The sequence below is a fragment of the Capra hircus genome, chromosome 13 (genome assembly GCF_001704415.2).
Source record: "Capra hircus breed San Clemente chromosome 13, ASM170441v1, whole genome shotgun sequence".
Taxonomy (NCBI): Eukaryota; Metazoa; Chordata; class Mammalia; order Artiodactyla; family Bovidae; genus Capra; species Capra hircus.
In genome coordinates this window covers 34,024,466-34,049,032 of record NC_030820.1, presented here as the reverse complement: position 1 = coordinate 34,049,032, position 24,567 = coordinate 34,024,466, and the positions used below count along the sequence as shown (strand labels likewise).

General features: G+C 42.9%; 1 protein-coding gene across 5 annotated transcripts in view; it reads left to right on the top strand.

The window, feature by feature from the left end:
• SVIL (supervillin) overlaps positions 1–24,567 on the top strand; it is a 259,517-nt gene that overhangs the window by 131,694 nt on the left and 103,256 nt on the right. For 2 of the 5 annotated variants that reach the window (XM_018057196.1, XM_018057199.1), the window contains 2 exons: positions 15,876–15,933; positions 22,943–23,034. Coding sequence is in view for 3 of the 5 variants with exons in the window: in XM_018057195.1 (XP_017912684.1) it covers positions 14,128–14,200; positions 15,876–15,933; positions 22,943–23,034 (223 nt within the window). In the remaining 2 variants the exon portion in view is untranslated. Of the gene's footprint in view, positions 1–13,978; positions 14,201–15,875; positions 15,934–22,942; positions 23,035–24,567 lie in introns of those variants that run through there. The other 3 variants (XM_018057195.1, XM_018057197.1, XM_018057198.1) reach the window with 3 other exon arrangements.

Here is a 24,567-nt window from a genome sequence, read left to right as displayed (position 1 = left end):
CACCTCTTAATGGCCTGGTCAGGCCCCTCTCAACTCCTGGATGGGACCCCATTTAAGCTCACCCCTCCTATAAGCATCGCTCTCATCCTGTTTCTCATGCTTTCATCCCTCTTTCTCCTGCCCCATCTAACCCTATCCTTATCGGTCTTACCTTCTAGAAGCTTTGCTTCACCATACTCATCCCTTTGATCAACTTTCCTGCTTCTTCCTGGTCTCGTATTGCAAATCCTTCAGACCAATGGTTTTCGAACTTCGGACCATCTCAGGGTCACCTGGGGTGGGGACACTTTCTTCTTCTTTTTTTAAATTTTATTTATGTTTGGCTGTGCTGGGTCTTTGCTGCTGCACAAGTTTCTCTCTTAGTTGTAGCGAGCAGGGGCTACTCTGTGGCTGTGGTGCTCGGGCTTCTCATTGCAGTGGCTTCTGTTGTTGCAAAGCATGGGTTCTAGGGTGCCCAGGCTTCAGTGGGCCCAGAAATTGTAGCTCCCGAGCTCTGGAGCACAGGCGCAGTAGTTGTGGTACATGGGCTTAGTTGCTCAGTGGCATGTGGGATCTTCCCGGATCAGGGATCAAACCCCTACCCCCTGCATTGGCAGGCAGATTCTTATCACTGAGCCAGCAAAGCCTGGGCACTTTCGTTTTTTAGCAAGCACCCATGGGATACTCATGCTTGATATCAGATAGGAAACTGACTCAGAAGGGTAAGTGAATCCTTAGTCATTTCTGTGAGCAGAGCAGAATACGTCTTTGACTCCTTTGTCATAACCTTCCTTCGCCACTCAGTGGGGGACAGGATCTGCTTTCTGGGTGACTCTTGTACCAGGAGAGCCCACCAGGAACAGTCACGTGTCACTGAATGCCTCCTCCCTGCAGTCAACCAGCAAATGTGTTGGGAACCTGTTATGAGACTGTAAATAAGGTCTCCAGGGTATCAGGTAACATGACCTTAGGGAAACATGAGAGGTGTGGGGAATGGCAGGTTGCTGCACGTTTCTTGGGTTCTCATGATGGAATGTTGTTGTGGAGGTGGCCGTGGTGTTTGTTTTCATTAAGATGCCCTTCTGAGGACAAGGGAGCCCAGAAATTCTTTTACTCAGAGCTCTTTCCTTCAAATCACTTCAGCATAACTCTGGGTAGTTAGGATCTATCAGGGGTCAACACTGATTTTACCTGTTTACTTGTCTGCCATTTGGATTTGAGACTCTTAAAAAAATTCTCCTACCTGATGATTTAATATTTCCTGATTTTCTCTTTGTTTGAAACCTGTATTGTGAGTGTTGAGTGACTGGCATTCTCTGACCTTCCTGGATCACTGTACTTATGTCGGTCCCCCTTCCCTTGGACAGGGGGTCTCCCTTAGTGAGGGGAGGGTTGGGTCCCTGCAGCTCTAAAGAAAGAGTGTCTGCACCTCATGGTGATCTAAGAGACAGATTCTGATCTTACACAGTAAACACCTAGGTGTCTATCACATCACTGCTTAAGGACCCTTTGTGTGTAGGTGCCCTGACAGATCAAAAGCATCCTTGGTATCTCCCTGACCTGGGTCAGCATCTGTCTTTGGTCCCCTGCCCCTCAGGGGAGCTGTGCCCTGGGTGCCCTACACCTGCCTACATTTTGTATCTGTCTGTGCTTTACCTACAGTGTATGTTTTTTTAAATTGTAGTAATACATATATATATAAAATTCAACACTTTTATCTATTTTTAAGAGCACAGTTCAGTGGCATTAAGTACATTTCACATTGTCATATAGACAACACCATCATCCACCTCCAGGGCTTTTTCATTCCCCAACTGGATCCGTTCCATTAAATGCCAGCTCCCCAAGTCTCCTACCCCTAGTTCCTGGTAACCTCTCTACTCTCTGTCTCTATGAATCTGACTCTTCTGCTCACCTCTTCTCTGTGAAATCTTACAAGATCTGTCCTTTTATGACTACCTTGTTTCATTGAACGTAAGGTCTTTGAAGTTCATCTATGACATGTTTATCGCATGTGTCAAAATTCTATTTTTCAAGGCTGAATAATATTCCACTGTATGTATCTTTCAGTGTATATCTTAAACATGAAGCTCACCTTTATTTTTTCTTCCTCTGAGAAACTCGACTATCCTCTCTTCCTCTAAGCTATCTGGATTGTTTTGCCCAAGATTCATTAGCAATAGATTCAAAATCAGCAAGAAATTAAAATGATTAAATTCTCACAACAAATGTAAACATTCCTTTTTTGAACATTTAATATAAAGCATTAGTAAGTCATTTGAGTGATCAAAATAAGTCTTTTCATTATTATTATTATTATTTTTGGCCACACGGTGTGGCATGTGGGATCCCTGCCCAGGGATCGAACCTATGTCCCCTGCATTGGAAGCATGGAGTCATAACCACTGGAAGTCCCATAAAAAAATGAATTCCAGAATATAGCAAGACTGACATGTTTCATTCTACCCATCTGATAAAGAAATATCTGTGAGTCATATTATTTCTTATTTTTGAAAGTACTTTTAAGCCTTTTCATCTCTGCCTGCATGGCCTGTTTTAAATTATTTTACATAATCACACAACGCCAGATTTTATATGCAGACTTGCCCTAAATATTACCACTAACTAAAAATCACCAAGTGTTTCACAATGCCAGTAAAATGAGGAACCTGGAACGTACAAATAACCAGTACGTGATAAAAGGAAACGAAACAGTTGGGATGGCTTCCCAGATGAAGGGATTGCCCTGTGGATGGGAATTCTGCCCCAAAATTAAGAGTCTGAACACATAAATAAAATCCACCCAAGAAAATGGGAATACCATTTACAGCTGCTGCTAGCATACAAAACACTCCTTTTGTAGGCTGTAAAAATATATCCTGTACTTTGGAATGTCAGCCCAGCCATCAACTATAGTAGCTTATGGTAGATTTCATTAAAACCATTCCGTGGCACTTTATAATTTTAGAAATGCACTAATAAGTCACTATAGTGTGTGTCCCAACAGTTGTTAGTCATCATTTCAGACTGCCCTGTACTGCCTTGAGTTTGAGCTCATTTTCCTGTCCACCGGGGCTGCCCCCGTTGCTGTTCACGCGATAGGGAATTCAAGATGACATCATACAGTGGTGTGCCCGGTGTCTGCGTCTCTTTTCAGCACGCAGATGCCCACCTCTCACAGAGTAATTAACACACTCCCTTGTTCAGAGTGCCTCCACGTCATTTTCTCACCGAGTCACATCCCTACTTTCTTATTTCTCTCCTGATTTTGTTGTTGGTGTGAATGGCTGTTTTTGCCTTTAGAGATGTATTTTAAGGGGTCAGTCTAGGTTTGAGTGTTTCTCCCAGACCACACCATATCTCTGTCTTCTCACCTGCAGATGGGGATACCAGTAGTAGCATCTCCTGGAGCAGAAATGTTAACTCCACAAGAGTTAATGCCCACAGAGCACTTAGCATCGCACCCACCCCACCGTGCTGTCAGCGAGGGTCCAGGTCTAACTGGCTTCTTCCCATTATCACCCAAGTGTGGTGGGAAATGGCTAGTTACTGGTTGGGGTATTTGACTCTCTCCCTTTTTGTTGGTTTTGTTTCCATTTCCTCCACCTAAAGGACAGCTGCCCCTTGTCCTGCAGGGATGCATGAATGGAATCAGCCAGAACTGCCCCAGCCGTGATCAGGCCGCACACTCCTGACGGTTTATCAACTTGATCTTTTGTCATCTGATGCCTCATCATTTGACCTTGGCCACATAGAAGGTGGTACTTCTTACCTGGATGCTTGGCGATAATGTCCACAGCTGTACAACAAAATTGTCTCCCTGGTTTTTCCCATTGCGCAATGTCCCTGGAGAATCTTTGACTTTTTCTTCCTGTTTCTCCCTACACACACACATTCATGCTCCCCGTCATTGCCTCACATTTTAGGAAAGACAAGATGACTCTAGAAGGAGTCTCAAAGGAGGGAGTGGTCCAGCCATCTCCAACCTTTTTGGCACCAGGGACCAGTTTCACAAAAATCAGTTTTTCCACAGACCTGGTAGGGGTAGGGAGGGGGGAATGATTGGGGGATAATTCAAGTGCGTTACATTTATTGTGCACTTTATTTCTATTATTGTTACATCAGCTCCACGTCAGATCATCAGGCATCAGATCCTGGAGGCTGGGGAACTCTTTTCCTAGCCGCCTAGTTAAGAACTAAAGTTGGCCGGGAATGGGACCGAATCGAAGACTGGGGATGAACCGTAGCGGTTCCGTTGCTTGTCTCCTTTCAGGCTTCATTCATTCACTCAGCCACTCATTCGTGCATTCGTCTGATAGTCACAGGTCCTTGTTTTAAGCTCGGGATGTGCCTAGAGGTGTCCAGGCGTTCTCCCTCAAGTTTTAGCCAGGAGACAATGATGGTTTTGAAGCAAGAAAAGTTTAATTGGCAGAAGAGAAGTCCCAAGGGAGATGGAATTAATAAGGGGCTTTCACGGGTGGATTCAGTGCTGGTGGCGGTAGTAGGGCGGGGAATAGGGGTTTGATCCAGACATTTCCTCAGTGGTCAGGTCCCACCTGGAGTCCAGTTTGAGAAAGCCTCAAGTATTGCATGTTATTGAGGATGTTGGCGAATCTCTGTGTTAGCTCTCCTATTTATAGCCAAGAAACGAATAAAGGAATGGGCAGTTTGACCTTGCGCACAGGCCCATAGGCAGACTTTCAATCATGATTTGTTCCTGAAACTTTAGGCCAATTCTAAGCCTTGGGATTTCAGAAGGACCTGTTACCTTCATCTTTTTTCTTAATGATTTTTTAATTCTTTTTATTTTTTAATTGGAGTACAGTTGCTTTACAATGTTGTCTCAGCTTCTGCTATACAACGAAGTGAACCAACCACATTTATATGTACATCCCCTCCCGCCTGCCCCATCCCACCCCTCTAGGTCATCACAGAGCACCAAGCTGAGCTCCCTGTGCTTTGCAGCAGCTGCCCACTAGCATCTGTTTTCCACATAGCAGTGTATATACGTCAAGGATACTCTCATTTTGTCCCACCCTCTCCTTCCCCCATTGTGTGTTCTCCCCATATGCGTGTCTATTCCTGCCCTGCAAATAGGTTCATCAGTACCATTTTTCTAGATTCCATACTATATGATATTTGTTTTTCTTATTACCTTCATCTTTATTTCTACATAATTGTTTTGGTAATTATAGAATGCCTATTGTGGAAACTTTGAAAATGCGGGGAAAATATGGAGAGACCTATGAGTTGGGAGATAATTCATGTTTGGGGCTCTGTGTTGCCTTTCTGATAAGGTGTGTGTGTGTCTCTAATATATCATGAAAAACTTTCAGATCACCAGTGGAGTTTCAAACATGGTTTTCTTGTAATCTGTTTACCTGTTCTTCTCCATGTCTCTCTGTGTGAGTTGGTTCAAGTTTTGTACGTTTATAAACACAACTGTGGTAAACATCCTTGTACTTGTTCACTGTAATTTCATTGAGTACATCTCCAGAAGTAGAGTTCCTGAGTCATTGTTTTATACACCCCCCAAAGTTGCTGATAACATCCTTACCTTGTGCTTCTGCCACGAGTTAAGGGCCTGGGAAAGGGGGAGGAGGAATCAGAGTAACCAGTTGCTTGCTTTCTCTGTGACACTCACCCCCACCAGGCACACTGACTTCTGTCTTTGCCTTGGGTCTCAGCTATGCCCTAATTGCTCATGTCTGGAGTCAGCCCTGGTCTTGAGGAACGTCTGTGGCACCAAAACCAGACCAGGAAATCATATGAGATAAGCAACCAGCAGCTGACTTGCTCCCCATCTTGGGGTCAGATTGGTCTTTTTGCCAATTAAGGCAACATGGGCTCTCGGGCTGGGAGACACTATGACCTCAATCCAGGACGAGTTTAGGGCAGTGGTCTCTGTCGTTTTGTGCCGAGGCCAACGTGGGAGCTGTCCTGGGAAGAGTAAGAGGAGGTAGATTTCCAGTCTGGCACTGCCACACCATAAGCTGTGTGATCCTGAGAGAGTTGTCCAACATTTTGCAAAAAGAAAGGCTGGTGTGGGAGTGTAATTGGTGCAGCCACTATGAAGAACAGTATGGAGACTCCTCAGAAAACTAAAAATAGAGCTACTATATGATCCTGCCATCCCACTCCTGCACATACACCCAGACAAAACTATAATTCAAAAGGATACATGCACCCCCATGTTCATAACAGCACTATTCACAATAGCCAGGATATGGAAACAACCTAATGTCCACCAACAGATGAATGGATAAAGAAGAGGTTTACAGAGAAGATAGAGATTTATAGGTAAGAGATGACATATATATACATATGATGGAATATGAACTCAGCCATGAGAAAGAATGAAATAATGCCATTTGCAGCAACATGGCTGGACCTAGAGATTATCATACCGAGTGAAGTAATTCCAAAAAAGAAAGACAAATACCATGTGGTATCACTTATAGGTAGAATCTAAACTATGGCAGAAATGAACTTATCTATGAAACAGACAGACTCACAGACATAGAGAAAGAACAGATATGTGGTTACCAAGCAGTGGGGAAGAAAGGATTGGGAGTTTGGGGTTAGCAGATACAAATCATTAGATATAGGATGGATAAACAACAAGCTTCTATATGGAACTATATTCAATATCCTGTAACAAACCATAGTGGAAAAGAATATGAAAGTGAATATATACATACACATCAGTTCAGTCACTCAGTCGTGTCTGACTCTTTGTGACCCCATGGACTGCAGCATACCAGGCCTCCCTATTTACCACCAACTCCTGGGGCTTGTTCAAATTCATGTCCGTTGAGTCAGTGATGCCATCCAACCATCTCATCATCTGTCAGCCCCTTCTCCTCCTGCCTTCAATCTTTCCCAGCATCAGGGTCTTTTCCAGTGAGTCAGTTCTTCACATCAGGGGGCCAAAGTATTGGACTTTCAGCTTCAGCATCAGTCCTTCCAAAGAATATTCAGGACTGACTTCCTTTAGGATCGTATGGTTTGATCTCCTTGCAGTCCAAGGGACTCTCAAGAGTCTTTTCAACAGCACAGTTCAAAAGCGTCAATTCTTTAGCACTGAGCTTCCTTTATTGTCCAACTCTCATATCCACACTTGACTACTGGAAAAACCATAGCTTTGACTAGATGTACCTTTGTTGGCAAAGTAATGTCTCTGCTTTTTAATATGCTGTCTAGGTTGGCCATAGCTTTTCTTCCAAGGAACATCTTTTAATTTCATGGCTGCAGTCACCATCTGCAGTGATTTTGGAGCCCAAGAAAATAAAGTTTCTCACTGTTTCCATTGTTTCCCCATCTATTTACCATGTAGCGATAGGACCATGGCTTAGTGATGGGATGCCATGATCTTAGTTTCCTGAATGTTGAGCTTTAAGCCAACTTTTTCACTCTCCTCTTTCACTTTCATCAAGAGGCTCTCTAGTTCCTCTTCACTTTCTGCCATAAGGGTGGTGTCATCTGTGTATCTGAGGTTATTGATATTTCTCCCAGCAATCTTGATTCTAGTTTGTGCTTCATCCAGCCCAGCATTTTGCATGATGTACTCTGCATATAGGTTAAATAAGCAGGGATACAATATACAGCCTTGACGTACTATTTCCCAGTTTGGAACCAGTCTATTGTTCCATGTCTGGTTCTAACTGTTGCTTCTTAACCTGCATACAGATTTCTCAGGAGGTAGGTAAGGTGGTCTGGTATTCCCATCTGTTAAAGAATTTTCCACAATCTGTTGTGATCCACACAGTCAAAGGCTTTGGTGTAGTCAATAAGGTAGATGTTTCTCTGGAACTCTCTTGCTTTTTCAATGATCCAGTGGATGTTGGAAATTTGATCTCTGGTTCCTCTGCCTTTTCTAAATCCAGCTTGAACATCTGGAAGTTCTTGGTTCACGTACTGTTGAAGCCTGGCTTAGAGAATTTTGAGCATTACTTTACTAGCATGTGAGATGAGTACAATTGTGTGGTAGTTTGAGCATTCTTTGGCATTGCCTTTCTTTGGGATTGGAATGAAAACTGACCTTTCTCAGTCCTCTGGCCACTGCTGAGTTTCCCAAATTTGCTGGCGTATTGAGTGCAACCCTTTAACAGCATTGTCTTTTAGTATTTGAAAGAGCTCGACTGGAATTCCATCACCTCCACTAGCTTTGTTCATAGCGATGCTTCCTCAGGCCCACTTGACTTCATATTCCAGGATGTCTGGCTCTAGGTGAGTGATCACACCATCATGATTATCTGGGTCGTGAAGATCTTTTTTGTACAGTTCTTCTGTGTATTCTTGCCACCTCTTCTTAATATCTTCTGCTTCTGTTAGGTCCAGATCATTTCTGTCCTTTATCGAGCCCATCTTTGCATGAAATGTTCCCTTGGTATCGCTAATTTTCTTGAAGAGATCTCTAGACTTTCCCATTCTATTATTTTCCTCTATATCTTTGCACTGATCACTGAGGAAGGCTTTCTTATCTCTCCTTGCTATTCTTTGGAACTCTATATTCAAATGGGTATATCTCTCCTTTTCTCCTTTGCCTTTCAGTTCTATTTATTAACAGCTATTTATAAGGCCTCTTCAGACAACCATTTTGCCTTTTTTCATTTCTTTTCCTTGGGGAGGTCTTGATACCTGCCTCCTATACAATGTCACAAAACTCCGTCGATAGTTCTTCAGGCACTCTATCAGATCTAACCCCTTGAATCTGTTTGTCACTTCCACTGTATAATCATAAGGGATTTAATTTATGTCTAATTATTGGAAAGGAAATGAAAAACAAACATGGCTACTTTCTATTGATATAAAATGTAGATTTCTTTGTAGTCTTGTTTTTCAAATACTTTTTTTAAAAAACATCTTGGCACTCTTCCCACTTCAGCTCTTTCTTTTCTGTTATTTGTTTATCTGGCGTGTTGGGTCTTAGTTGCGGCATATGGGATCTTTGTGGCATTGCATGGATCTTTCCTTGTGGTGCGCAGTGCAGTTTCAGTAGTTGTGACACGTGGGCTAAGTTGCTCCATGGCTTGTGGGATCTTAGTTCTCCGACGGGATCAAACCCACATCCCCTGCCTTGCAGGGCAAATTCTTAACCACTGGGCTACCAGGGAAGTCCCCTTCATAGTCTTTTTTTGTTTGTTTCATGTGAATGTGGTATTTAAATAGGAAGTTAAATCGAGTGTGAATGGGGTGGATGGGGTACTTAAATAGTAGGTTAAATTGCATATCCATAGTTTAATAAAGACGTGGGGTTTTTTTTGTTTTTTTTGTTTTTTGGCTATGAAGCTCTATTTAAATTTGTTTGCTTTGTTTCATGATTGTTGGGTGAGGCAAGTCATTGTAGGAGGATCCATGACCAACTTAAAGAGGATATCCACATTCTTTATTTTTGGCCACACACTGTGGCTTTGTAGGATCTTAGTTCCCTAACCAGGGAGCAAACCCGGGTTTCATGACAATGAAAGCCTAAGTTCTAACCACTGAACGACCAGGGAATTCCCTCCAAATTCTTTTTATTCTGGGAATTCCCTGGCAGTTCAGTCCTTAGGACTCCATGTTCTTATTACAGTAGGTCCTGGTTTGATCCCTGGTGGGGAAATTAAGATCCCAGAAGCCAAGAGGCACAGCTTCCTGTCCCCAGATTCTTTTTATTCTGTACTGGAATTGTATTTTAAGATTTTTAACTAAAATTATCCCATCATAATAATTCAAAAGAAGCATTGAGAGTCCCTTAGGATGAGGATTCTGTAAGAAGAATAGTTTCCAGGAATGTAAATGTTATGTTTTATAAACTAAATTTTTGCAGAGGATTATTTATAAACACAAACTGTATTCCATCCTATCTAATTATTCACTTTGAGAATCAGTTGTTTCTACAATTTCCTCCACTTCCTCTTTTTCCAGCAGCTCCTCCACCTTCTGGTTCCTCATTAGCCATGGCCTAACAGTGAAGTTTCTGCTATAGTTACTCAGAGCAATTGTGTTGTTTTCTGCTGAGTTTTTTTAACCTGCTCTATTTGCTATTTCAACCTGACTTTGAGAGTTGAAGAAATCAGAAGGACAGAGAAAATGATAAATGTCACCACTGCCCCATAGACAGCCCGTGTGCCTTCTGTGGCTGTGCCCTGCTGAATTTGCCGTATAAGTCTTCCTTATCACGTTATGTTTGTAGTTTAGAAATCACTTAAATCAGGCTGGTTTGAAAGCAGGATATAAAATCGATGCAAATCACTTTAGACTGGTATGCGAGCATGCATAGTTGCTCAGTCATGTCTGACTCTTTGCGACCCTATGACTGTAGCCTGCCAGGCTCCTCTGTCCATGGGATTCTCCAGGCAAGAGTACTGGAGTGGGTTGCCATGTCCTCCTCCAAGGGATCTTCCCAACCCAGGGATCCAACTCACATCTCCCGTGTCTCCTGCACTGGCAGGTGGATTCTTTACCACTGAGCCATCTGGAAAACTCCTTTAAAATGGCATCTCTAGCCTTTAGAAAAAGAGTAGTCCATTCTTTCCTATGACCATTCAGCAAACCTTCGTGGGCAGGCCTGCTATACAGCAAATAAATGTTCAGTAGTAAACAGAAGCTTCAATACCTTGGCCACCTGATGCGAAGAAAAGACCCTGATGCTGGGAAGGATTGAGGGCAGGAGGAGAAGGGGGCAACAGAGGATGAGATGGTTAGGATGGCCTTGTTGACTCAATGGACATGAGTTTGAACAAGCTCTGGAAGCTGGTGAAGGACAGGGAAGCCTGGTGTGCTGCAGTCTGTGGGGTCGCAAAGAGTTGATACAACTGAGTGACTGAACAGCAGCAAGAACAACTAAACAGACAAAGATGAACACTCAGGGGTCACTGCCTCCTAGAAGGGTGAAGGGGAGCAAATCATGATCTCGATCCTACCATCCCAGGGTCCTGCGACTCCATCACTAACCAAGTGTGTACCCAGAGCAAGTTACTTCTCTAGCCCTGTTTTTCCTCTTGTAAAGGAGATGATTTTACCTATCAAATTGTCAGTGTCTACTGCAGATTTTTCTTGGAGTTGCGTTACCTTAATTGACCCCACCAGCTACAGATTGTAGTTAAAAATAAACAGCAGACTCCAGGGTTCTGCATTCTGCCTATAAGGAGCTTAGAAGTTACCAACTTCATCCCAGCAAGTGAAAAAGTGAACAGACAGAGAAATCAATCATTCTTCTTGGGTCCACAAAGAGAGGAGGAGTAAACCACCACCCCTAAGATCGTAGACACAGACGGGCCAATGCAGGGAGATGTGTCTTAAGGGAGCAGAGACAAGCAAAGCAATGGAGCAGAGGTAATCTCTTCAACCAATGGTGTTGGGACAACTGGACAGCCACATGTGGAAAAAAAAAAAAAGAATTTAGACACAGACTTTATATCCAGCATAAAAATTAATTCAAAATGGATCATGAATATAAATGTGAAATACAAAACTATAAAACTCCCAGATTACATAGAAAACCTTGATGACCTTAGGTATGTGATGCATTGTTAAATACAGCACCAAAGACACATTCCATGAAATAAATCGTTGACCTGCTCAGTTCAGTTCATTTCAGTTGCTCACTTGTGTCTGACTCTTTGCAACCCCGTGGACTGCAGCACTCCAGGCCTCCCTGACCATCGCCACCTCCTGGAGTTTACTCAAACTTGAGTCCATTGAGTCAGTGATGCCATCCAACCATCTCATCCTCCGTCCTCTTCTCCTCCTGCCTTCAGTCTTTCCCAGCATCAGGGTCTTTACCAATGAGTCAGTTCTTCACACTAGGTGGCCAAAGTATTGGAGTTTCAGCTTCAGCATCAGTCCTTCCAATGAGAATTTAGGACTGATTTCCTTTAGGATCAACTGGTTGAATCTCCTTGCAGTCCAAGGGACTCTCAAGGGTCTTCTCCAACACTACAGTTCAAAAGCATCAATTCTTCCATGCTCAGCTTTCTTTATAGTCCAACTTTCACATCCATACATGGGTACTGGAAAAACCATAGCTTTGACTAGACAGACCTTTGTTGGCAAAGTAATGCTTCTAATATGCTCTCTAGGTTGATCATACTTTTGGTCAACTTTATTTGACATACTAAACTTCATTAAAATGAAGCACTTGGTTCTGTGAAAGACAACATCAAGAGAGCTAGAAAAACCACCCACTGGGATAAGGTATATGCAAAAGACATATCTGATCAAGGACTGTTATCTGAAATATACCAACAACTTTTAAAACTCAACAGAAAACAAACAACTGAATCAAATTTGGGCCGAAGACCTGAACAGACACCGTATTGAGGAAGAGATACAGATGGCCAGTAGGCACATGAAAATATCCTCCCATCATATGTCATCAGAGAAATGGAAATTAAAACAAGATGCCACGACCTACCTATCAGAGTGGCCAAAATCCAGAGTCCTGATACCACCCACTGCTGAACTCGCAGTCATTACTGGTGGGAATGAAAAATGGTCCAGCCACTTTGGAAGACAGTTTAGCGGTTTCTTACAAAGCTAATCATACACTTTACCATATAATCTAGCAATCACATTCTTTGGTGTTTACTTAAAGGAGCTGAAAATGTATAGCCTTCAGAAAAACCTACAATGAATGTTTAGAGCAGCTTTTTTCCTAATTGCCAAGACTTGGAAGCAACCAAGATGTCTTGGAGTAACTGGATGGTTACATAAATTGTGCTATATCCAGACAATGGAATATTATTAGGCACTAAAAATAAATGAGCTATCAAGCCGTGAAAAGACATGGAGCATCCATAAATGCATGTATGTGCCAAGTTGTTTCAATTGTGTCCGACTCTGTGCGACCCCATGGACTGTAGCCCACCAGGCTCTTGTGTCCATGGGATTCTCCAGGCAAGAGGAGTAGGTTGCCATGCCCTCCTCCAGGGGATGTTCCTGACTCAGGGATGGCACCCACATCTCTTATATCTCTTGCATTGACAGACAGGTTCTTTACCACTAGCGCCCCCTGGGAAGACCCCTTAAATGCATACTGTGTACTAAGCGAAAGAAGCCAATCTGAAAAGACCCCATACTGCATGATTCCGACTATATGACATTCTGGAAAAGGCAAAACTACGAAGATATAAAAACATCAGCGGTTGCTGAGGGAGGGGAGGGGGAGGGAGATAAGCTGAGCACAGAGGCTTTTGAGGGCCAAAGTACTCTGTATGATAGTAGAATGATGGATACGTGTTGTGGTATATTCACAACCACAGAATGGACAGTACCAAGCGTGAACTCAGAGGGTAAACTCTGGTGGTTATGATGAATCATAGGTTCAATCGTAGGTTCGTCCTTGGTAACTAACAAATGTAGCATCTGGCGGTGGATATTGATGGTGGGGGATGCTGATGGCATGGGAGGCTGTGTGTGGGTGGGGGCAGGGAGTACATGAGAACTCTGTACCTTCTCTCAATTTTGTAGTAAACCTAAACCTGTTGGAAAAAAATGTCTTTAAAAAAGTAAGATAAACAGGGTGAGTAGAAAAAGTAGTAGTATACTTAGGAGCTTCTGTCTCAAATTAAAATCTTTGAACCTCTAGTAATATCTGCATTTTCTGTTCCCACAGTTTCACTCATATGTTGTTCATCAACCTTAACTCTTAACTCGGGGGTTTTGGCTCCCTGTTCGATCAAGTATTTCATTGAACTTAGTCAAAGCCAGACTCAGAGCAGCCTGGGAATAGTTCAGAGGCTCTCCTTCATCCCGGTACACGGAGCATCTCTGGATGGCTTAGGTTTTGTTTGTTTGTTTGCTTTTAGGGAAGGGAGGAGCTGTCCTGCCTCTCCTGATGGTGGTTAGGTTTACAACATTGTCTCCTTAGCTGACGCAGGAGCTGTTGTTCAGCCATGGCTCGGAAATGTAACCTCATAAATGTCCCATCACTGGAATCCAGTCTATTTCAGCATCCACAGGCCTAATTTCTGCTTGTAATCTGATTACGGGGTCTGAGCTCTTCCAGCCTGCAGTGTTTCGCTTTGCGTTTACTCTACTCTCAAGGACATCAGTGCCTGACTGCCTTGCGCTGTGAAAAGCTCAACCCAGTTTTGCTCAGACGGGCCGCAGGCTGTGGCTGCTTGAGAATTAGCTGTAGAGCAGGCTCTGTCCCCGAACTTGATGTGTGCAGCCATGTTCAGAAGTCCAGGGATTCCCAGCTACCTGGGCACTTTCAAGTTCTCTGAGAAACAAGGTAAGGAGAGAGAAACGGAAAATGCCCTCAAGTGTCTATTTAATAGAATCATGAATGTCTTGCATCTTCCATTTTACCTTGGATGCCCCGTTATACTGTTCTGTGGTTTTCTCAAAGGATGCTTTAAATATCTCATTGACTTTATAAATTAGCATATCTGGGGATCGCTGAGAAAGGTGGCTTTTTTTCTGTTGTACGTTAAAGAAATTGCTAAACCACTAGAGCCTTTATGAAGGAAGCATTGCAGATTGCATCGGAATGCTCAAACTTTGGATTAAGTTCTGGATGTGCTGTTCTTTAACTGAAATATTTTTCTAAACCAAATGTTATATCTACTAAATTTTTTCCAGTAGGCAGTGGTGTGTGTTTGCCTTTTTATGAAATCTTCATGGGAGGCTGTTTGGAACAAAAATGTTGTCTTCTTAGTGGCTTCCTTTTGAGCCCCCAGGAAAAGATGTGCTTTCAATTTAACTACCGAAGTGGCGTCTCAGATTAGGTTCACAGATTGAACTAAAAAGAAATCTGTAGGTTATCTTGAATATCATATTGGAAATTTGGCCATTGTCTGTGAAAGTATTTTCCAGTCCAAATGCACGATTGGGAAGAGATTTGAACAACTGAGGCATCAGATTTAGGAATTTGCTTCTGCAATATTTGATAGCTTTTTGAACCAAGTTCTCTTTTTCTAAGCACATAACAAGGATATTTGTGTAATTAGCCAAAAAGCCTAGATGTTTAATTGGCATTATACCTTTGTATTGTGTTTCTCTAGTTGGTCCGAATTTCCAAATTCCAGGATTCGGAATGTATGTGATAGGTAATGACATGTCAGCAGCTGGTATATCTTGTACCTCCTTTTCCTCAAGCTTCTGCCCCTAAATATTAAGCAGTTAAAGGCTCTTCCATAGGGGAAGAAATTTCTGTAAGTGGTCTAATTGTGGTTCTCTGGGTGGACAAACAGTTGCTATGCCAAAAGCTGTAAAACAGATTACTTACCCAAAGCCGGTTATAAATTTGCCTGTGCCTGGTTTTCATTAACCAGTTCACTCGGATGTGTGTTTTTGCTGGATGCGATTGTTACCAGCTGTCTTTATGTAATATATGTCTTGTCTTCAAAAATAAATAAGTGGCAAATTTGAGGTGTCATTATCATTTAGATTTTAATGAAGGCAATAAAAACACAGCTGAAGTGTCCCTTCCACTGTTCATCAACCCCTCATGCACCCCAACTCCTGCTGTGCCTTCTTTAAAAGCATCAAATATACCAGGCAGTGATGATTTTAAACCTTGCTGGTTACCTGGACCAAAATTGTTTAATTTTTTTCCCCTTTTTTGCCTCTGAGGATAATAGCTATGTTTTTCAGTATTTAATTGCTTTGGAGTTATTCTTGTAACCATAGAGAATTTAAATGGTAGCATTGAACTATGTCAGAATCTTTTTTTAACCCATGAAGTATCTTGGCTACTATTAACCAATTCCTAAGTAAAATGCATGTGGTGGGGTTTGATGCTTAAAGGTGTCTGTATTTTCTGTATTCATAATTCTCGTTCACAGTTTCCTTTTTCTTACATGGTCTCAAAGGGAGCATGAAGAATTTTTTTTCCCATTGGAGTTTTGGTTTTTTTTAAGTTACTGTGTGGGTATTTCATTCTTACATTATTTCTTTCCCCTTAGATTTGAACAAGAAAAACTTAAGCCTCGTTGGATTCCCGTGTCAAAGAAAAGTTCCAAGGTAAAGAAGTCTTTGTTCAAGAAATCTTAAGTTTCGAAGATTTGTAGGAGCTTTAGAAATTATTCTCCTAAATTTCTAATCCTTGAGTTTTAAATGTTTTAAAACAAATATTTTCTCTCCAGAGTTTAACTTATTAAAACATGTGAAGCAGGCTGACTTAGCAGTGCACTCAGCCAGGAAAGATTCTTTTTGTATTGGCACTAGTGGTAAAGAATCCGCCTGCCAATGTGGGAAACAGAAGAGGTATGGGTTCGATCCCTGGGTCAGTAAGATCCCCTGATGTGGGAAATGGCAACCCACTCCAGTATTCTTGCCTGGAGAATTCCATGGACAGAGGAGCCTGGCAGGCTACAGTCCATAGGTCTGCAAAGAGCCAGACTGAACACACACTTGGGAACTATTTGGAAAATGGCCTGTTGGTGTCTCTGTAATTGCAAACTTGTAAAGGGCTTTTCTTTACAAGTTCTTTTCTTTCTCATATCTGCCTCTAAGGATATGATACCCTTTTTGCAATCTATCCTTTGAGTAAGGGAGCTTTTGGCTTGTTGTTGTTCTTTTTTTTTTAAATTGAAGTATAGTTAATTTATAGTGTTGTACCAATCTCTGCTGTACAGCACAGTGAATCAGTTATCCACACGTATGCTTTTGGTTTTTTAAGAAAGGGTCTAGTCTTGTTCTTCCTCCCTCTGTCCCTTCCTTCTGACCTATTCTTCTCCCCTTACTTCTCTCCCTCCACCCATCCACCCACTCACCTGTCCAGGTAAGTTCAAGTTGCCTGGTCTCTTAACCTTTCTGCCCTTCCATTCCATTGGCTGCAGGATATTATGGGTACCTATTTGATGTACCTGATATGCTAAAACTCCATGGTACATACATCACTGAGGTGAGATAATAGAAAAATTAAACTTAATGCCTAATAAGGTAGCTATATTTCAGATGTAGCGTCATAGATGGCTGTCCCTAACAGGTTTTGAGATTTTCAAGTGGAGACACAAAATGATGGTCTCTGAACACACAGAGATGTGGGTTTCAGTATCCACGTTATTACGCGGGAATAAAGGGATTCTTTACCACCATCCGCAGGCGGATTCTTTACCACTAGTGCCAATACAAAAAGAATCTTTGCTGGCTGAGTGCACTGCTAAGTCAGCCTGCTTTTAATAAAGTTCCCCAACCCAGATCTACCCTTCATTCCACTTAGATGCTTTTGTTCCTAATGTATGACATAAGACATTGTTTCTTTACTTTAAAAGTTTGCATCTCAAAACATTGGGATAAGCTGTTGTGTCACCAGTGCCCAGCCAAGCAAGCCTGGCTCTGTGTTTGAGAATGTTAGATTTGACCTTGTGAACACACTGATGGGGTAAACTCTGATGAATCTCATCCACATCTTATTAATAGCATAAGGTAAACTATAGCAGTGAGGAGGCATGGTCATTAGTAAGGCTGTCTTATTTGACTCATGAAACCTTACTCTTCTAGTACTTGATCCAATCTCCCTTACTTCTCATCTTTGCTTTCTTTTTAATAGAAGCTAAGGCTTGTGTCTTAATTTGTTCACTCTCATAGACTGGGTGGCTTATAAAATTTATTTTATAAGTGGCTAGAAATTATTTCTCACACCTGGAGACTGGAAGTCTGAGGTCAGGGTGCACTGTTATGGGGTGATGACCCTCCTCCAGGTTGCCCACTGCCCTGTGTCTTGCATCCTCTCTTGTGGGACTGGGCACCGATCTCATTCATGAGGGCTCCACCCGCATGACCGAATCACTTTCCAGAAGCCCCATCTCCTAATATCTTCACCCTTGGGGGTCAGGATTTCAACCTATGAATTCCGGGAAACACAAACATTCAGATCATGGCCACTTTGTTTTGAATACATCACTAGCAGGTTGGTTTAGCTGTTGTCGACTTAATACGTGACTAAGAGCAGGGACTCGATGGACATGAGTTTGGGTAAACTCCGGGAGTTGGTGATGGACAGGGAGGCCTGGCATGCTGCGATTCATGGAGTCGCAAAGAGTCAGACACAGCTGAGCAACTGAACTGAACGAGGGTGGGGGGTGGGGGGGGACAGACAAGCGCTGCTTTTTGAAGGGAAAGTATGAAGTATGAGCGCAGGTCAGTCAGTTTAGGGAGAGAGACTCAGAGGGACACAGCGGTTCCGAAACAGTGGTGTTATTTCATGTGCACCTATTAAAACAGTGGCCCCCGGGCTCTGGTCCCAAATGTAAAATGGGCTGGAAATATGAGAACCTACCTCCTTCAAAGAAATCTAGTAACCCAGACACCAGACATGGGAACGTGAGGTAACGGATTACATCTCCCTTATCTTTCGTTTTTTTGTGTGTGTGTGGTTTTTTTTTTTTTTTGGGCTTGTGGGATCTTAGTTCCCTGACCAGGGATCAAACCCATGTCCCCTGCATTGGGAGCATGAAGTCTTAACCACTGGACCACCAGGGATGTTCCCTTCCATGTCTTGTAACTAAACTTCAGTAGCAGAGTTAAGTTGTTGGGAAGCCCTTCACTGTGTGGAACAGAATATTTATTAGGACATCCCATTTTTAAAAAAAGATAGACGGTAATAACCACAGGATAGCCTGCTCTCACTTTAACAAAATGTCCTTTTATTGTCTTACTGGGCATTTAAGTAGGTTAATGGGACATGTTAAAAAAAATTATCATGGAAGCATGAAGGGCAATCTTTTCTTGGATCACTGAAGCAGAGGAAAGAGCTAGAAGTATGAAAGAATTAGTCATGAAGAAGGGAGCTCCATTTCAGAGGAGACAAAAAGCATATTAAAGGTGTTTCTTCATATTGTTGTTGTTGTTGAATTACTAAGTCATGTCCAACTCTTTGTGACCCCATGGACTATAGCTCTCCAGGCTCCTCTGTCCATGGAATTTCCCAGGCAAGAATACTGGTGTGGGTTGCCACTTTTCCAGGGGATCTTCCCCACCCAGGGATCAAACCCATGTCTCCTGCATTGACAAGCAGATTCTTTACAACTAAGCCACCAGGAAAGCACCATTTATTCATATTAGAAGCTATTAAAATTTTAATTCCCCAAAATGAAGACTGTTGCATATACTTTAGTTATATATGGAGAGACAGTTTCATGGTGAAATAGAGGATCCCACCTTTTACTGGAGTTGTGGCAACCCACCAAGGCCCAGAGAGGTGGTCTGGGCAGAGACCCCCTGACCCCCATATAGGTGATAATGAGGAGGGACATAGTCTGGCATCCAGGGCTCGGGCTCCCCCAGCGATGCTGCTCTGGGTGCCTCTGATTCAGAGAATGAAAAGAGAGTGACGCTGGGGCTGTGGGGGAGGACATTTGTAAGTGTTTAACCAGCCATTCCGAGAAGGCAATGGCACCCTACTCCAGTACTTTCGCCTGGTAGGCTGCAGTCCATGGGGTTGCTAGAGTTGGACACGACTGAGCGACTTCACTTTCACTTTTCACTTTCATGCATTGGAGAAGGAAATGGCAACCCGCTCCTGTGTTCTTGCCTGGAGAATCCCAGGGACGGGGAAGCCTGGTGGGCTGCTGCCTATGGGGTCGCACAGAGTTGGACACGACTGAAGCGACTTAGCAGCAACCAGCCATTAGATGAGCACATGAGTTACTCGTTCGTGAATGGTCCAGATCGCTTCACCAGTGTGTCCTGCCTGCATTTTCACTGCTGACTGGTGCCGCCAGGTGTCAGAAGTCCAGGATAGAGGCGTGACTTTTCTCAAAGTCTGGTTTCGCATTGATTTGGGGAAACTTGCATCGGTCACAGCTCTTGTGACAATCGTAAGTCAGAGTCCTTGGTTCCAGCCCATCTTCCTTATTCTTCCTATGGCTCATCTACTTCCTCATTGGTTAGTAGTCACTGGTTACTAGACATTGCTGGTTAGTAGTCATCTTTGGTTAGTAGTCATTGGTTAGCAGTCAGAGGTTAGTAGTCACTTGGAGGAAATTGGAGAGAGAGGTATTAACAGCAAGAAAGAAGTATAAAGGCGGCCATGTGGATTCCAGTAAGAAACTTTTACCTTGAGGTTGGAGACCTGAAAAATAGACTACTTTATAAACATGCACACACACACATATTTTCACACATACGGGCAAGGTGGGCGAAGGTAATGAGGAGTGATGTTTTCCCAATTATACGTTATTTTAAAGAGAAGAGAAGGAGAGGAAGGAAGGGAGGAAGTGTTATTACATACACACTCTTCTAATGAGTCTCAGTATTTGTCATGTTCTTTGCCCATCATATCCACAGTGTGTAAAGTGTATACATGAAATACTTCAGGAGACTTCCCTGGTGGTCTGGTGGTTTAGACTTCACCTTCCAGGGCAGGGGCTGTGGGTTCAGTCCTTGGTTGGGTAGCTAAGATCCCACATGCTGTGGGGTCAAAAAAAACAACCCATGAAACAGAAGCAGTGTTGTGGAGCTGCTTTAAATGAAGACCATTTAAAGATGGTCCACCTCAAAAAAATAAAATCTTTAAAAAAAATACTTCAGAGTAGTTGTCGTAAATATTTGAAATATTTTACTGGAGCCAATTCATTCACTGTACATTTATAGATTTTTAAAGTATTTTTAAAAATCAGCAAGTTAAAATGAGACATTTGTAATATGTTCCATAAATAGGAAAACAGGGTCACATGAGAGAATAAACGGAGGCACATAGTGTAGATTTGGTGCCAGTAGGTGGGCACGGGGTCACAGGGTTCTTCCTTAAGGAAGTGACCTTAAACTGAGGCCCAGACCAGGAGCAAGACTAGCCAGGATGGAAGGAAGCTGGAGAAAGAGACTTGAGGAGGAAACAGTATTCACAGTCAGCCGTGGGAAGAGGCAGGAGAGATTTCCCTAATGTGTTATGGTTTTCATGGTTTCTGACCACCCATGAGAGGCTGTCCTGGCCCATCACTGCAGACACATCTGTAGTTTGTTTCAAGAAAGGAAATGCCTATGAAGCCAGGGATGTAGGGTGATGGATTATGAACCCCACTCTGTGCAAGTTCAGTGAAATGTTTAACAAGAGGGTAGTTTTTTAGTCTTCCTTAAGCAGCTTCATTGAGCTTTTTGATGAGCAGATAAAAGGGGGAAAATAGAAACACAGATGTTCAGTTTTGAAAATATGAGATAATATTTGTGCTCCAAGGTCAGTGGTCTGGGAGCTGAATACTTCAGGGTTTGCATCATTCCTTGTAATATAGAATTTTCTTCCTGAGATTTTTGTTTCCCAGAGAAATTACAGAACTTGTTGGAATGTTTCAAGTGGTTAAATAGTCAATTAAAATATTGATAGCATGTCACTCCTTAAGTAGAGTGCCATTCTGCAGTTGTTTAATGTTTTAAGTTTAGATTACATCATACTTCTGAAAAAACACTGAGAACTGTCACTGCGTTACAATTCACTGTTGAGAAGTCAGTGCTTATTCCAAGTTTTTGACCTGAGCAGGGGGTGTCTTAGGGTTTTCAAGCCACCTGAAGTGTGGTTTCCAAAGCCTACTTATTCTCAAGACTTTTTATTAACTGATATGAATACATGGCACTGCTGTTTATGAGTATAAGCATTCCACATTTATAAGCAGTTGCTAAGGGTTTTTGATGAGCTTGGTTCTAGGAAGATGGGATGGCAGTATTTTGGAGTATACAGACAATCCTTGAAATTTAATTTGTATCTAGGATATAAGTGATTGGTACGCCCCCTTCATAGCACCCACAGCACTTCCTCAGTCTCCCCTTGGGCCTCTGTGGACACACCTCTGCAAGGCGGAGCCACAGACAGGGGACCATCCACGGGAAAGGTCAGCTTGGTGCTGGGTTTGTTTACGGGTTTATCACCGCCTCTCTGGAGGTGATCATGTTGGGGAAGATGAGTTTCCTGTTTACCTGGGTTTGTTCTCTTCCTTTGAGGCAGCAGCTCTGGTCTTGCCCACTCCAGGAGCATTCCCCTGGAGGCCTTGAACTTGTGGGCTCCAAGTCTTGGGCCAGGTGCGCGCGCACAGTGTCAGAGCAGAAGCTAGATTTGCACCTTGCGTACAGTTCTTGCTGCACGTGTGTCCTGGAGCAAAGCGCTGGGCAGTTTCCTGATCTGTAAGATGAAGACAACAGTGGTCCCAGGAGCGTGTTTGCATGCACACACACACACACACACACACACACACACACCCACACACCCTTGGTGAGTGTGCCCATGTGTCTTCCTTCCAACTTAGAGATTGCTGAGTCCTGTGGGAGCTTGAAGAGCAGCAGTGGGGCCAGTATTTATGCCACCAGCAGGTACTGAGAAACGGGTGCTTTGGGAGGCTGGGAAGGGTGGGCAGAGCAAGGAGCTGGTTGGTAAGCCTGTACCGACACAGTGCACAGGATCTTAATTTTCCAACCAGGGATTGAACCCTCACCCCCTGCATTGGAAAGGCAGAGTCTTAACCACTGGGCCACCAGGAAGTCCCATTTCTTCTTTTTTACCCCTGGACAAAGTTTCATGAACCTTTCACAGCTCTTCTCCATGCTTTGATTTTTGTTTGATCGAAGATGTTTGTTACTTTAGTTTCAACAGCAGAAGAGAGTGCGTAGAGCACCTACACAAGTCACTGATTTTCTGAGGAAGACTGTAGCACAGAGAGGTTGAGTGATTCGTTCAAGTTTGCACAGCTGCTGGTGGCCCTTGAAGAGGTTGTCAGTCTGAACAGAGGCATCCATCTCCTAGTGCAGTGATGTTTTTAGCCACCAGAGGCCACACATACCCTCACATCCCTCCCACCCCCTGCCGCCTATGCTGATGTAATTATTTAGTTGCACCCCAAAATCATATTAATATAACCATGAATAATTGAAAAAAAGCTACCTATTAACTCCCCCAAATAAAATATTTTACTTGTAATCTATACACACATGTTTAACTATGTACAACAGTACCATAATTTTTATGTTCTGTGATATCTCAGTTCATATCAGATACCTGGGTTTAAAAGGACTTTAAACATTTTCTTAATGGAATCATTTTTAGCTTTCAGAAAGAGTTCTTGCTTGAAGACAAAGAACAGCTTGCTAACCACAAAAGAAGGATTGATGCTCAGCTTTTAGCTGCCCTTCCTAAAGGTAAGGCTTCTATCTGGGGCGTGTAAATATATTATCTGATTTTCCTGGAGAACTCTTTCCCTAATCCCCAGCTCAGTTCTCCTCGGTGCCCCTTTCTGCCTCATCAAGAAAGCCACCTTAATTAGATAACCTCTTCTGTCACATTTTTATTTATTTAATTATTCTTTATTGGTGTATTGTGGTTTTGCAATGTTGCGTTAGTTTCTACTGTACAGCAAAGTGAATCAGCTATACATAGATCCACTCTCTTTTGGATCTCCTTCCCATTTAGGTCATCACAGAGCACTGAGTAGAGTTCCTTGTGCTATACCGTAGGTTCTTACTAGTTAGGAATCAGTCCTGAGTATTCATTGGAAGGACTGGTGCTGAAGCTGAAACTCCAATGCTTTGGCCATCTGATGCGAAGAACTGACTCATTGGAAAAGACCCTGATGCTGGGAAAGATTGAAAGCAGGAGAAGGAGATGACAGAGGATGAGATGGTTGGATGGCATCACCGACTCAATGGACATGAGTTTGGGTGAACTCCGGGAGTTGGTGATGGATAGGGAGGCCTGGCGTGCTGCAGTCCATGGGGTTGCAGAGTCAGACATGACTGAGCAACTGAACTGAGTGTATATATGTCAGCCCCAATCCCCCAATTCATCCCACTCCACCTTTCTGCCCGTGGTGTCCATATACTTGTTCTCTACACCTGTGTCTCATTTCTGGTTTGCAGGGAAGATCATCTACACCATTTTTTCTAGATTCCACATATATGTATTAATATACAATATTTCTTTTTCTCTTTTTGACTTCACTCTGTCTCTAGGTCCATCCACATCTCTACAAATGATCCAATTTCATTTCTTTTTATGGCTGAGTAATATTCCATAGTATATAAGTACCACATCTTTATCCATTCCTCTGTAGATGGACTTCACCGTACCACGAGTCCCTTCATTTCATTCTAGGCATCCTCAAGTTTTTGCTGGAAGCTGGCATCGCGGAAAAGAGAGCAGTCCTAGAATCAGCCTCACCTCATCTCTCTCCTGCTTTTCACCTTCTCCAGGGGTGATGAGCTCTGCTTACTGGCCCGTTTCTTTTCTGTCCACCCCCTCCCACTGCTTCCAGCCCCCTGAGGCTTTCCAGTGCTAGGATATCTTTCAGCTCCCGACTGGGCAACACACTGAGCAAGCAGTGCAAAGTGCATCTTAAACATCTCTCTTCTTATCCAAGTAGACACTCACATCTGGTGAGTTCACACTTTCACTGGTTGAGATGTACGTGCAGTCAAATATTTGCATCAGCTACCAGCCCTCTACGTCTAGTATTGCACATGAAATAAGACGAGCATTGCCTGATATTTGTTTCTACCAACTGTAACACTAACTCAGGGGATACCAACTCACAAACTGTGTTTATCCCAAAGGAGCTGTGTAAACCTTGCTTCAGAAGAAACCGCTTTTCCAGCAATCCCACTCCTGGGCATATGCCCAAAAAAGATATAATTCCCTAATTTGAAAAGATACATGGCACACCAACATTCAAAGTT